Here is a 15,079-nt window from a genome sequence, read left to right as displayed (position 1 = left end):
TGGTCTTGGGGCAGGCCTTGGGATTCTTTTGGTTAATCAAAACAAGGAGTGAAAAGAATTCCAGAGAAGTGGTCATTTTGTCAATTAGTTTGTTCAGGCCAGGAAAAAGCCAAATCTACACACCTGGCCTGGCTTTTCCCAATTTTTAAAAAAATTCTTTAGGATTATGATCTCTTGACCAGCTTTTTATTTTTTTGTCCCGCAGTGAGTATTACATGGCTAATAATACTTTTGTCTGAAATCTTCTATAAAAGGAGTTCTTTGTTAAAAACATCGCTTTGAATCTCTCACCACTTTTTTTGGCATGCCCTTGCTGCTCTCTGAGCTTGTTTCCTTGCAGACGTTTATTTACCAAACCAGTTAACATCATCAGTGTTGCTTTGTCTTCCTTTCTATCTTCAGTCCAGAAGTTCTTATTTTCTGTTTTTAAAGTGCTTCTGTATTACTGGCCCAATTTAGCATGCATCTATGTAGAAGTGCCAAACTGTGCACATGTCTATCTGTGGCGATATGATTTGCTTCCTTTGTGACAATTGGGAGTTTTTATCCTTTTTTCCTTCTCCTTCAATAACTGAAGACTGGGTAAAACAAATCACTTCTTCTCTTGAATCCTTCACCTTTCCCTAATGGAAATGACTCTACTAAACTCCCCATAGACTATTAACTGTTACTTTGATTGCCTTGTGGTGCCATTAGCCTCAATTACGTTTGTTAAACTCCCCTCAGTTTGTTAACTGCTTATTAATTTGATTGCCCTGCATGGTATTAACCTTAAGTAGAACTGGTTACTAATTAGACTTTCACTTTTCAGCTGCCAAAACACTCAAGCTTGATCAACAGCGGCTATGTCCTAACAAAACTGGAACTGTAGGAGGCCACAAATCCACCTGGGTAGTGAACGGGGTGTACCTGATCAACCCAGTGTGCCTTTCCTGGCTTCCATTATCAGCACATCCAATGCATTTTGAGCTACACTGCAGGAAATCCCTTAATACTTCAATTTATTTATTTATTAAATGTATACGCTACCCATTTCACTATTGAAGTGACTCTGGGAGTTTGCAGAAATGGGATTGATACCTCCATTAGCAACACCATCAGAGGTGGACTGATTGGGCCGGAAGTAAACAATTTGTTACGTAGAGTAACTCATGAAGCCAGCAGAGACCATCTTAAGTTTTTTAAACAGTAAAATTTATTAATGACAATATTATGTTTAATACATTTCTGGTATTAAAGACGCATGTTCCAATTGCCCATAGAAGCAGCTCGGCCTGATGACTCTCAATCTAATGGTGGGTTGAACTGCAAACGTACATATTTGTCCTTTGACTTTGCCCAAACTTAGCCTTTTGGGGTGAGGGTTCTGCTTGGGAAACTGTCCTGAAGCCAATCTGCTGCAGAGAGAAACCCCGGCACAACGAACTAAAGAGAATTTAAGATTCCAACCAAGAAGTTATTATGATGTTATTACAAAAATTTCAAAATTAGGAAACAAAACAACCAAAGGAGAAAAGAATGAGTGAACAGTGACTATGCGGCTAAAAAGAATTGGCACTTCTGAACATGCAGCTACAGCAGAAATCTTTGGCAGGGAGCCATTCACTATGGCCCTGGGCATTCTTTGGAGCAGGGGTCTCCAACCTTGGTCCCTTTAAGATTTGTGGACTTCAACTACGCCAAGTGTCTGATCTTCGGACCTTTCGCCGTGAGCTAAAAACATACTTATTTATTCAAGCTGGACTGGCATAATGGTTTTTTAACATTTTAATTGGGTTTTATTGTTATGGGGTTTTAAATTTTTTAAAATTTAAATTTTAAATTTTTAAACATTGGCCTTTTTGTAATATGTTTTATTTTAAATTTTGATTTTAATTGTATATATATTGTGTTTTATTTAGGCTGTACACCGGCCTGAGTCCTTCGGGAGAAGGGCGGTATAAAAATTTGATAAAAAAATAAAAAATAAAATAAATAACTCCCAGAGTCCCTCAGCCAGCAAAGCTGGCTGAGGAACTCTGGGAATTGAAGTCCACAAGTCTTAAAGGGACCAAGGTTGGAGACCCCTGCTTTGGAGGAATAGAGACTCTCCTATTGTGGACACGATTCGCTTCCTTTGGAACATGATGCAAAACTACAGACCTGGCTACCAGGTGTCAAATCCTCATTCATGGCTGGTGGTAGAGTTCGTACAAGCCATCAGCCAGCTTCTCTGTCTCCTCGTAGGCTTCACAGCTCTCTCTCCAACTTTGGGGCACCTGCTCTTCCCCATAAAATGCCCCTGCAATGGCTCCTGCCATGGTTGCAATCGTATCCGTGTCCCCGCCCAGTAAGATGCAGTACATGATGGTCCGTTGCAGAGAGTTGTACGTATCAGGAACATCTGGGTGAGATTCCATGCAACGCAGGAATGAGTAGATTGCAGTGGGGACAGAATTCAGGGCTTCGATACCATTGCCTGCATTGAATCAAAAGGTTCCATTACTTTTAGAGAACAGAGTCATGGTGGCATAGTGGTTAGAATGCTGAACTACAGGCTACTTCTGCTGACTGCCGGCTGCCTGCAATTTGACAGTTCGAACCTCATCAGGCTCAAGGTTGACTCAGCCTTCTATCCTTCCAAGTTTGGTAAAATGAGGAGCCAGATTGTTGGGGGCAAAATGCTGACAGTATATAAGTCTAAGTGCTATCGCTATCTAGTTTTCTGCCACAAGTGAATGCAAAGTGAACCAGAAGACATATAAAAAGAAATATTATATATGCACCAATGCCCAGAGTCTTGTTTACCTTCCCAGGAATGACCTGGAAATAAGTCCTCCAAGACTACTGAAAGAATGGAAGTACAGGTAGTCCAGGGATGAAATCCAGCAGGTTCTGACAGGTTCTGGAGAACCGGTAGCGGAAATTTTGAGTAGTTTGGAGAACCGGCAAATACCACCTCCTGCTGGCCCCAGAGTGGGGTGGGAATGGAGATTTTGTAATATCCTTCCCCCAGGAGTGGGGAGAGAATGTGGATTTTGCAGTATCCTTCCCCTGCCACGCCTACCAAGCCACGCCCACCAAGCCACACCCAGAGAACTGGTAGTAAAAAAAAATTGGATTTCACCACTGAGGTAGTCTTCAACTTACGACCACAACTGAACCCAACATTTCTGTTGCTAAGTGAAACATTTGTTAAAACGAGTTTTGTCCCATTTTATTATCTTTCTTGCCAGAGTTAAATGAATCACTGCAGTTAAGTTAGTAACATGGTTGGTAAGTGAATCTGGCTTCCCAATTGACTTTGCTTATCAGAAGATTTGCAAAGGGGATCACATGACCCCAGGATATTGCAACCGTCATAAATATGAACCAGTTGCCAAGCATCTGAATTTTGATCATGTGACCATGGGAATGCCGCAATGGTTGTAAGTGTGAAAAACAGTCATAAGTCCCTTTTTTCAGTGCCATTGTTAATTTCAAACTGTCACTTACCAAACTGTTGTAAGTTGTTTCTGTTCTGTACAACAAAAACAACTTCTAAGACTTGGCCCTCTATGCTCTTCCTTCAGCAGGAGCAATTTTAATGCCAGGCAAGAGCTCAACAACTGTTTGTACTGGGGTAAAAAGTACCAGTCTCCACCTTCACAGGAATCGTAAAGAAAAAGCCAAACAGTAGGAATGGGGCCCATTAAAAAATATCTACAACAAGGTCAACATAACCAAAGCTTTGGAGAAGTCCAAAAATTACATTTATGCCATTATTTTTCTTCCATTCAATCATGTTCGATTCTCAGAGACTGCCTGGAAAAGTCCCTGCAGTTTTTCTCAACAAGATTTGGCATAAGTGGTTTGTTATTGCCTCGTTCCTGGGGCTGAAAGAAGGGGACTGGCCCAAAGTCATCCAGCCGGCCCAAAATGGAACTACAACTCACAGACTTCCGGTTTCTAGCCTGATACCTTAAACCACTAGACCAAACTGGCTGTCTATGCCAACATTACACAGATATTACTACTGGTTCCAAACATCTAATAACTGGAGATAAACCTCTTCTAAATGGAGAACTTATGCTGGCCCAGAGTCACCTTATTGGGGAGACAGGTGGCATATAAATTTAATACATAAATGAGAAACTTATTTGAATCTTAAAACGCTTTTTCCCTACAACTGTTAGAACACCCTGTTAGTGTGATCTTCAGTAGGCTAAATAAGCACACTACTTCATTGTTAAGTATCTCAAACTTCATGCCGCATTCTATCTCCTCTTTCTCACAGGCACATAAATGTTGCAGCATTCATTGTATGAGCAGGAACTAAGGTTTTGTTCATTAGTCCACCATACTGCTGACTGAAGGTATCACATCTAAGTTATTTTCTATTGAAGATGCTACCGTCTTCCTTCTTGGTAAAACTGTGAAGGGTGAGTTACTTCTTATAAAAATTTGATGATTCCCTGCTATTTAGGAATGCACTCACCTAATTCTTGTAGCACGTCTGACCTGGACACAGTACCCTGTTCCAAAAACTCTCTGATCTTCTTTAAACGCTTTGAAAAGGGACGGTCCTCATAGCCCAGCCTGAAGAGAAGAGGACAGAAGGGTGAAATATTTCGGTGTGCTGCCCCCTCGTGCTATAAGGTTGATACGACTGTTCTTACATTCGTGCATCAGCCACAGACTTGTCATCCGCCTCCACGTCTTCCATCTGGCCTATCAGTTGATCCAAAAACTTCTCCCGATTTGACTCCCCGCAGAGAGCATAATGGACTGCCAAGGCTTGCAAGATGGCTCCGTTGTAACCCAAGGAGTTTGCGTGGGTCAGCTCAGCACTCAGTTTAGCAAACTGGAGAGGGAGAGAGAGAGAAAACAACTGTTTTAGAAAAACTAGGAAAAACTTAAAAATAAGTCCTCAACTTACAACCATTCGTTTAGTGACTATCTGAAGTTTCAACAGCGCTGAAAAAAAGGTGACTTCTGACCGGCCCTTGCACTTACGATTATCATAGCTTGTCACAAACTTTTGTGACACAAAGATTGTCACAAATGGTCACATGATCGCCATTTGTGGGCTTCCAATAAGCAAAGTCAACAGGGGAAATCAGATTCGTTTAACAACTGTATGGTTCACTTAAAAACCAAGGCCAAAAAAGATCATAAAATCGGGCGCAGCTGCGATTGCTTTGTTTAGCAACAGAAGCTCTGTTCCTCCATTGTAGTCATAAACAGAGGACGGCCTGTATTTGTTTTGGCTACCGCCAGCAGCACAAAGGAAGCGGCGACAATCTCATAAAACTCAGATACATCAAGTATGGCTTTTAAGAGTGAGTTATTTCATATAAAGATAATCATCAGAAGCAATTTTAAATTTTATAAATAATTTTGATGCAATCACCAGTCAGGGAAAATGGGAGCGAGTCTAGAATCTAATTTTTTTTTTTGCTGATTTTTTTTCAGTCTTTTTAAATTGTTCGTTTTTCATGAGGTCATGCGTATTTCTTTGAGATCAGGGGTCTCCAACCTTGGCAACTTTAAGCCTGGCGGACTTCAATTCAAAGCTGGCTGGGGAATTCTGGGAGTTGAAGTTGCCAAGGTTGGAGACCCGTTTTAGATCATGATAAACAAGGCTGCTATCCATACAATTACAGATAGTCCTCAATTTACAACAGTTTGTTTATTGACCGAAGTTACAACGGCACTGAAAAGAGTGACTTATGACCATTTTTTACCCTTATTACCTTTGTAGCATCCCCATGATCATGTGATCAAAATTCAGATTATTGACAACTGACTGATACTTATGATCGTTGCTGTGTCCTGAGTTCATGTGACCTTTTGCAAACTTCTGACGAGCAAAGTTAATTGGGAAGCCAGATTCACTTAACAGCCATGTTACTAATTTAACAACTGCAGTGATTCACTTAACAACTATGGCAAGAAAGGTGGTGAAATGGGGCAAAACTCACTTAAGAACTCTCTCACTTAGCAACAGAAATGTTGGGCTCAACTGTGGTCGTAAATCGAGGGCTACCTGTATTAAAATTCAGATTTTCACAGTAATTTACAATTTTCACTCAAGATGACAAAATATAGTTTTATATATTCAATTTATTACTTTAATCAACAAAAGCTTTCAGTTTTATAATTATACTATTTATTTACTGATATCTTATTTCCCATTTATTATCCTCTTTTATCACTTTTTATTTTTGTACAGCATAGCAATTTATTTTATTTTTTAAATGTTTAAATAAATTTATAAACATAATCTTCAAAGCATTTAAGGAAACAGAGCTATTGGGGGAAACATATACTGGGTCCAAAGATTTTTTGCCAATCTTTGAATAAATGGGACGTACTGTATGTAATGTCAACTCACCCAATGAACAAGGAAAACCCACTGGCAGCACACAAAAGGTCCTTCTCCTGGCACCATTCCTCTGAAGAAAGACTAATAACTAAGTGCAGATGCATCCTTTATAAGTAGGTCTAATCCCCCTTGAGGTGGTTGGTATCATATCTTGTGGCAACTGCTTTCTAAATTTCTCTTTTTCAGCTTTATTGGTTCTAACATAATTTCTATGATTTTTCCACATATACCAAGTATCAGCTAACTACTCAAGGCAGTAAAGCCTTAATCAAAGCTTAGTGAACAGGCCTCATTAAGGAGATATGTTTATACTTGTTTGCCTGACCTTGCAGGGAAAATGAATTACAAATCAATAAATAACAGATTTTCATTCGAGAACTTCTGTCTTAGTCATCCTAATGTGAAAGGCTGTGATCTTTGATGAAAATTAATTCAACCAAAAACAAAGGATGGAACCCATCCATGGGAGGCATATAGAGAGGCATTGATAAAAATAGCTGTGTTTTCTTATCTGAACAAAAGAGCTCTGAACAGACTACGGGTACGTAAGAAGCAGATCTGAAGACTTTCTACATGATTGGCATGTACATCTGTTACGCATGTTTAACTTGCTGGTTCTCAGATGGACATCTAAAAACAAGATATGCCAGATATGTAGAATGTCTGCTTAAGGAAAAGTGCACTGTGCGTTTAATCTAGAAATGTCCAAATTATGACTTAATTTGTTGAACGTCTTGGATGAACACCTTCTCCATAAATATGTCTAAATCTCCTTCGTAACTCAACACACTGTTGATTTCCACAGCATTCCTTAACAGCTAATTTTTTGGCTCTTCTGGAAAAGAAAACCCGTATTCTGTTCTAATACTGCTCCCTAATGTTTACATCTGATGCCATTGCTAGAATTCTTGGCATTAGAAATCAACTGTTTCAATGTTATTCCTTCTCCGAGAGTATTTGCTAGGAAAAGGATCGTTGACATACCCTTCACAATACTGCATTCCTTGAGAATTTCCACCTCACGCAAGCCTACTGGTAGCTACAAAGGCATTCAATTTTCCCAGAAATATTGGCAGACCATCCATGATGATAGTAGTAGGAGAATATTTGTAGCTCAGGGTTAAATGAAGACTCCTTGGTACTCTGAGCTTGGTTGTTTTCTTACTGATAATGTTATCAAATTTGGGTAACAAAACATCTGCAAGAAAACAAGCAAGCTCAGATAGAAGGAGAGAGAGAAAATAACAAACAAAAAAGAATAAAATTCCTGGACTGCCCCTTATATGTGTTTCCACACTACAGGTAGTCCTCAACTTACAACATTCATTTAGTGACCATTCAAAGTTACAACGGCACTGAAAAAAGTGCCTTAAGACCGTTTTTTCACACATATGATTGTTGCGGCATCCCCACAGTCATATGATCAAAATTTGGATGCTTGGCAGCTGACTCATATTTATGACTGTTGCAGTGTCCCGGGGTCATTTGATCCCCTTTTGCGACTTCTGACAAGCAAAGTCAATGGAGAAGGCAGAGTCACTTAACAGCCGTGCAACTAATTTAACAACTGTGACGATTCATTTAACAGCAAAAAAGGTCGTAAAATGGGGCAAAACTCACTTAGCAAATGGCTCATTTACCAACAGAAATGTTGGGCTCAATTGAGATTGTAAGTCGAGGACTACCTGTAGCCAATTTGGAGATATAAATCGAGAGACAACTCCACCACCAAGGCCTCTCTTAGCTTGTTACATCAAACAGGACGGCTGTATGTAAATGCTTTCAAAATGCTGTGTAAATAGTTGGCGCGGCATCTAAAGCAATTAACTCACCTTCTTTACATCTTGAACGTCGGTGTAAGCTAATGAAATGCCTGCTACTCTCATGGCGCCACCATTCCCATAGGAACCTTTCCCATTAAACTGCTGCCTTGCTGGCTCAAACACATCTTTGCATTTAGGACTAAGCAGTTTCTTGAATACAGCCACCACACCACCTCCATAGGATCGGTCAGGATCCTTGTTATATTCTTCAGCGAACCTGCCGGGAGAAGGCTTTGGTTACAAAGTAGTTCATTTGCATTCCCTCTGCTTGGAAAGACACTAACAACAGGGGAAGAGGTTTTTATTAAAGGGAATAGATCAAGCCAGGGGTGAAATGCTCCCGGTTCAGACCTGATCCAGTAGCGATGGTGGCGGGTGGTTCGAAGAACCGGTAGCAAAAATCCCTGACCAGCTGAGCCCACGATCATCAGAGGTTTTTTGGGTTTTTTTACTTTTAAAAGCATTTTTTTCTTCGGCCGAAAAAATGCTTTTAAAAATAAAAAAAAAAGCCTCTGATCACATGGCTCAGCTGGGATTGTCAGAACCCTTTAAAAGCATTTTTTTTACAACCTCTTCAGCTGAAGAGGCTGTAGAAAAAATGCTTTTAAAAGGCTCTGGCGATCCCAGCTGAGTTGCCTGATCATCAGAGCCTTTTTTTTTTTGTTTTTAAAGGCAAAAAAAAATGCTTTGAAAAGAAAAGAAAAGCCTCTGACGATCAGGCAACTCGGCTGGGATCGTCAGAGGAGCCTTTTAAAAGCATTTTTTCTACAACCTCTTCAGCTGCTAAAAAAATGCTTTTAAAAATAGTAATAATAAAAAAAGTTGGCCACGCCCACCCAGTCACATTACCCCGCCACCAAGCCACGCCCACAGAACCAGTAGTAACAAATTTTACATTTCACCAATGGATCAAGCCCTAAGGATGTTATTTGGAGGATCTGTTTAATCCACGTAGGGGGATATTAACTGATCATACTAAATCAGAGGTCTTCAAACTTAGCAGCAGCTTTAAGACTTGTGGACTTCAACGCTATGCTATGCTGGCTCGAGAATTCTGGGAGTTGCAGTCCACAAGTCTTAAAGCTGCCAAGTTAGAAGACCTCTGTACTAACTCATCAAGATAACGTCCATGGCTCTGTAATTAATTCTTGGATTTCGATGATTTAGCCCAATCGCCTGGATTTGCATAACACACAAGACAGGGTGGCATTAAAAGTTAATAAAGTTAAAAAGCAGTTGTTCATATAAATGACCAGGCTAAGCCCGAGGGAAGGGGTCAAATGCATCATCAGTCATGAGTCGCTTCGCGCCCACAAGAGATCTTGAATTCCTTTGACTCTTACCTACCGCCAATTTGCTTTGACCATTAGTAGATTCTTGTAGAGAGCACAAGCTTGCAATAAATCTTTATACTCATTTGAACTGCCTAGAATAGGGGTGTCAAACTCAAGGCCTGGGGTGCTTAGATCTGCCCCTGGGGCTGCCCTGGAAACGGCGAAGCACTGGCCCGCGGTACCTCCTGAGCTCTGTTTTCCTTGGCAGATGGTTGCAGGCCGTTGCAGCTGAAAATGGAGCTCGGGAGCCCTTTTTTGTTGGCATTGCGCTTGGGCCACCACAGGCGCCCCAACACGAGTGATGTTGAACTGCCCAGGCCCACCCTGACCTCCTGAAGTCAAACACAACCCTGATGCGGCCCTCAATGAAATTGAGTTTGACACCCCTGTCCTAGAATCATCTTCCAATTTCCCTGGCACTTGGCAGTTTATGTTTAAGTGTGTTGTGCGAGGATAAATCCACATCAGCCTACTTCTGATGAGTATTTTACAACTGCTCCAACATCACTTTCCACCTGGATTCATAAAATACAGGCACAGCAATAGATGGGAGTTGTGCTGAAGAGAATTCAAGATATCAAAGAGTATCTGGGATATTCTCTCTTTCCTCTGTCTGAAAACAGCCACACGCCTTACCTCTTTGCCATATCCACCTCATCAAAATTATGCTTGGCCAACAGTGACCTAACTAGTGAGTGGGCCATGGCCGTGTCATCGCTGTAATAGAGGATTTCTAGGGAGCAAACAATAAAGCAATATATATTACACATGGAGAGTATATATGCAATCTCACATATTTTGTTTCTATTTTCAAAGAATGCTGCAAGTGGTTGCCTACCGCCTGAAATGCAGTCACTATGTGAAGGGATGTCATTGGAACTGCCAATCCCAGGAAGGCCTGCCGTAACTTTGAATGGTTGCAAAGCAATTGGGGATAAGGACTACTGTGCTTCTCAGAAAACACGATCCAACCCTAATTTTCAGGGGGTGGGCCTAATATTACCCCTACCCCGAAAATAAGCCCAGGGGGATGGGCGTGGCCAGCATAAGTGGTGGCACGGGCGTGCAGGAGGGACGGGACTGTCCGGCTACAGTTGCAGCCCGTTGGCCCCTTGGGGCAGCGCAAATATCGCTCTTGCCCTTCTCTTTCTGGGCGCAGTGCTTCTGCTTGTTGGGCTGCTTCCCTGAAGCTGGCAGCTACGTGGCCAGCTGCTTTGCTTTTCCCCTCTTTTTGGGAGGCTCGCGGGAGGCTTTTTTGTGAATGGGAGGAAAATGGGGAGGGGGATTTTGCTGCCTGTCATCCATTCCTCAATCCATTCCGCACAGAGTGAGGGAAGGATGACAGGCAGAAAAATCCCCCTCCCCGTTTTCCTCCCGTTCGCCAAAAAGCCTCCATTCCAAACGCTGAAGGTTCAGAATGGAGGCGACGGTGCGTCCACAGTGCATCCACCTCACCGAGTCTGGCCTGCTGTACCTCAAAAAAAGTAAGACCGCCTCGAAAATAAGCCCAAATGCTTATTTTCTAGTCTAAAAGAAAATAAGACTCGGTCTTATTTGCTGAGAAACACGATGCCTATATAGAGGCATGAGTAAATATGAAACTCCATCGCTATGCCTCTGTATGTCTGGAGACTTTAAAAAAAAATCTTCCTGAATTTAATATGAAGATTCAAAGGGAACCTTACCGGCTTTGGATCAAACATACAATGTTTATCCAAAATGGAGAATCTTGAAAAGTAGTCCATAAACTCAGTGTTTACTCCTTACCTCACCTTAAAAGTAAACAGGAATGTTGCCGTAATTTTTCTTTTTAGCTCAACAGCTAAAAGTGAATCACAGAAAGAAAAGCTGGACAAAGTGAAAGAGGACAAATTATTTCTAGCACTGTGGTCACAAAGTAACTAATCCATCTCTTTCTTAGGCTACAATTTTGTCGTTAAATGCTGGAAGTTTAATAAAATATGATCAATTTTAATTATAGCAATAGCACTTAGACTTATATATTGCTTTGCAGTGGTTGCAAGTCAGACTACTATACTCAAGTAGTAGAAATTGCATTGTACAGATAAGAAAGTCTAAAATCTTTTCTCTGAGGGGAAAGGTTTGCTTTTTAAAAAAAATAACAATAGCACTTGCACTTATATACTCCTTCACAGTGCTTTACAGCCCTCTCTAAGTGGTTTACAGAGTCAGCTTATTGCCCCAATAATCTGAGTCCTCATTTTACCGACCTCGGAAGGATGGAAGGCTGAGTCAAGGCCCATGAGAATCGAACTGCCAAACTGCTGGCAACTGGCAGTCAACAGAATTAGCCTGCAGTACTGTATTTTAACCACTGTGCCACCAAACTCCTAATTATGTTATGTTTTAATTGTATTTTAAAAGTACAGCATTTTAATATTTGAATTATCATAATATAAAATTGTTTTAATTACAATTTTTGAAAATTCAATAATTTAAATAAAATCCAATAATACTTTCAGAAGTTTGGCTGATGTTTAAGAAACATTTTTTATTAAATACAATCTGGCAATACTGCATTAATATTAATTGCAACCTAATTTTCAAACAGAACATGATTATTATGGTAAATAATGTAATGGTAGTAATAATACTAATACTAATAATAGTGGCATAATTTCTCCTGGTTGATAAAGGGGTAGTTGTCACAGACAAATCTACTAATTTGTTTAAGGAATATAAATTTGGCAAACTGACATGAATATTGTAACTGTAGTCACAATAACTTAACATGCAAGTATTGCATTACTAATTCAAGCAAGCTTTTATGAACCATTTATTTGGCAAGATAAAAACCACAGCAATAAATTGTTCCTCTTTGCAAATCCAGGCAGTGATTCTTGCCCTCTTGGTGACGCAATGTTGCCACACATTTAACCACACCACTTTTATCCTTCTTAGTTAGCTACAATTACAAGAACAGCGGAGAAGCCAGCAAAAGCAGCCTGAACCTTTTATCTGGAAGGGTCCCCTCCCCCTCCCATCTTGCCCTTCTCACCCCATGAAGGGAATAAGAATTAAAGCAGCAGAGTTTTAGGCCTATTCACAATAATGAAGAAATAGCACTTAGATACCGCTTCACAGTGCTTTAGAGCCCTCTCTAAGCGAGAGACATTGTCAACTCTGTAGCAAACCTGACTGGAGTCATTTTGGAGACTTCAGGGTTGCCAGTCAGCATATTACCCCCCCACCCCCAAATCTGGGTCCTCATTTTACCAACCTCGGAAGGACGGAAGGCTGAGTCAACCTTGAGAATCCAACTGCCAAACTGATGGCAGCCAGCAGAAGATTTATATTATATTAATTATATTATATTATATTATATTATATTATATTATATTATATTATATTATATTATATTATATTATATTATATTATATTATATTATATTATATTATATTATATTATAATATAATATAATATAATATTTATTTATTACATTACATTACATTACATATATTATACTATATTATATTAATCATTGTCAACTCTGCAGCAAACCTGACTGGAGTCATTTTGGAGACTTCAGGGTTGCCAATCAGCATATTGCCCCCCTCCCCCTCCCAAATCTGGGTCCTCATTTTACTGACCTCGGAAGGATGGAAGGCTGAGTCAACCTTGAGCCTGGTGAGATTTGATCTGCCAAACCAATCGCAGCCAGCAGACGATTTATTTATTTTATTTTATTTTATATTATAATATTATATATTATATTATATTATATATTATATTATATTTATAATTATTATTATATTATATTATATTATATTATTATATATTATATTATATTATATTATAATTATATTATATATTACATTATATTATATATATTATATTACATTACATATTACATTATTATATATATATTACATTACATATTATATTACATTATATATGTTCTTCATTTCATCCTTTATAACTTTATTATAATACTTATATATATATTATGTATGTATTATGATAAAGTTATTCATTATTAAAATATTAAAAACAAAATAAGGAAAGGAAAGGATGAAATGAAGAACACAATGGAAAACGTAAAAGTAAAATAAAAGAAATGACAGAGCAAATAAAATAAAATCTTTGTGGCGGGGAGGGGGGGATCCTCTTGCCACCCCTGAGGGCGGCTCCCCTCAGGGATCCAGGCCAGACCCCGAGGCAGCGACCCACTGGATCGATCCCCCAGGCCGTCCCGCCCTGCTCACTCGAAACGCGGCTGCCCTCAGACTTGCCGCCGCTCTCTTCGCCGGGCTCCGCCGCCGGGCCTTGCCGGGGCGGCGATGGCAGCGGCCGCAGGGCAAGCACGAAGCGGAGCAGCTCGGGCGCGCTGACCGACTCCCGCGCCTCGAAGTCGCCGCCCAGGCAGTCGCCCAGCAGAGCCCCGAGAAGGCAGCCCCGGCAGCGGCTCCGCGTCAGCTGAAGCACTTTCGCCGCCATCTTGCGCGTGGGGGGCGGGGCCTCTGCCCGGCCCCGCCTCCTTCCTTCCTCCTCTTCCGCCCACGGTGGCGCCAGGTGAGCCCCGCCCTCCCTCGAAGCCCCGCCCCTTCTCCGAACCTCCAGTCCAGGTGTGCCTCCAGTGGCCAGATGGGAAGGAGGGAAAGCGGGAGTTAGAAGGCGCCTCCTCTTTTTGGTCCTCGTTAGGGGAAATTACTATTACAGTTCTGATTATTTATTTTATTTATTTATTTTGTCACAACATCATACAAAAAGATTATATAGTATATAAACATATAAACATATATAGGAAGAAGAAAAGAAAAACAATAGGACAGGAACGGTAGGCACGTTTGTGCGCTTATGCACACCCCTTATGGTCCTCTTAGGAATGGGGTGAGGTCAATAGTAGAAAGTTTTTGGTTAAAGTTTTTAAGATTATGGGAAGAGACCACAGAGTCAGGTAAAGTGTTCCAAGCACTGATGATTCTGTTGCAGAAGTCATATTTTCTGCAATCTAGATTAAAGCGGTTAACATTAAGTTTAAATCTATTGGTTGCTCTTGTATTATTGCAATTAAAGCTGAAGTAGTCTTTGACAGGAAGGACATTACAATAGATGATTCTGTGAGTTAAACTTAGGTCTTGTCGAAGGGTTAGGGTTAGGGTTACTGCTACTAAAAGTTATTACAGGTAGTCCTGGGTTTACAACCGTTCATTTAGTGACCGTTCGAAGCTATACCGTCACTGAAAAAAGGGCGTTAGGACCACTTTTCACACTTAGGACCGTTGCAGCATCCTCAAGGTCATGGGACCAAAATTGGGATGCTTGGCAATTGGTTCATATTGGTGAGGGTTGCAGTGTCCCAGGATCACCTTTTTCGCGACCTTCAGACAAGCCAAGTCAATGGGGGAGCCAGATTCACTTAACAGCCTGGTTAATGCAATGATTCACTGCAATGATTCACTCAACAACTGCGGCAAGAAAAGTCGTGAAATAGGACAAAACTCCATTGGCAACATAAATTTTGGCCGCAGTGATGGTTGTAAGTTGAGGACTACCAGTATTTTCCAGCGTTTTGAGCTTTACGTGATCTTCCTAGACTGTTCGCGCAACAAGAT

At 40.6% G+C, this 15,079-nt stretch overlaps 1 protein-coding gene across 4 annotated transcripts; it reads right to left on the bottom strand.

Annotated features, from left to right (window-relative positions):
* Window positions 1–1,172: 1,172 nt before the first annotated feature.
* On the bottom strand, window positions 1,173–14,003 carry ADPRS (ADP-ribosylserine hydrolase). Of its 4 annotated transcripts, XM_058196275.1 has the most exons (7): window positions 13,730–14,003; window positions 10,140–10,236; window positions 8,179–8,386; window positions 4,638–4,822; window positions 4,457–4,557; window positions 2,143–2,458; window positions 1,173–1,425 (listed from the first exon to the last, which is right to left on the bottom strand). In XM_058196275.1, the coding sequence occupies exons 1-6, from the start codon at window positions 13,959–13,961 to the stop codon at window positions 2,169–2,171; spliced, it is 1,113 nt and encodes a 370-aa protein (XP_058052258.1). In that variant the 5' UTR covers window positions 13,962–14,003; the 3' UTR covers window positions 1,173–1,425; window positions 2,143–2,168. The 4 variants fall into 4 exon arrangements, with proteins under 4 accessions (XP_058052258.1, XP_058052256.1, XP_058052259.1 ...); XM_058196273.1 differs by having other exon boundaries at window positions 1,173–2,458; XM_058196276.1 differs by having other exon boundaries at window positions 1,173–2,458; window positions 13,757–14,003.
* Window positions 14,004–15,079: the final 1,076 nt, after the last annotated feature.

The sequence above is a fragment of the Ahaetulla prasina genome, chromosome 10, assembly GCF_028640845.1.
Source record: "Ahaetulla prasina isolate Xishuangbanna chromosome 10, ASM2864084v1, whole genome shotgun sequence".
Lineage (NCBI taxonomy): Eukaryota > Metazoa > Chordata > Lepidosauria > Squamata > Colubridae > Ahaetulla > Ahaetulla prasina.
Note: the sequence above shows the minus strand (reverse complement) of the source record. Positions and strands in the feature narration are given on the sequence as shown.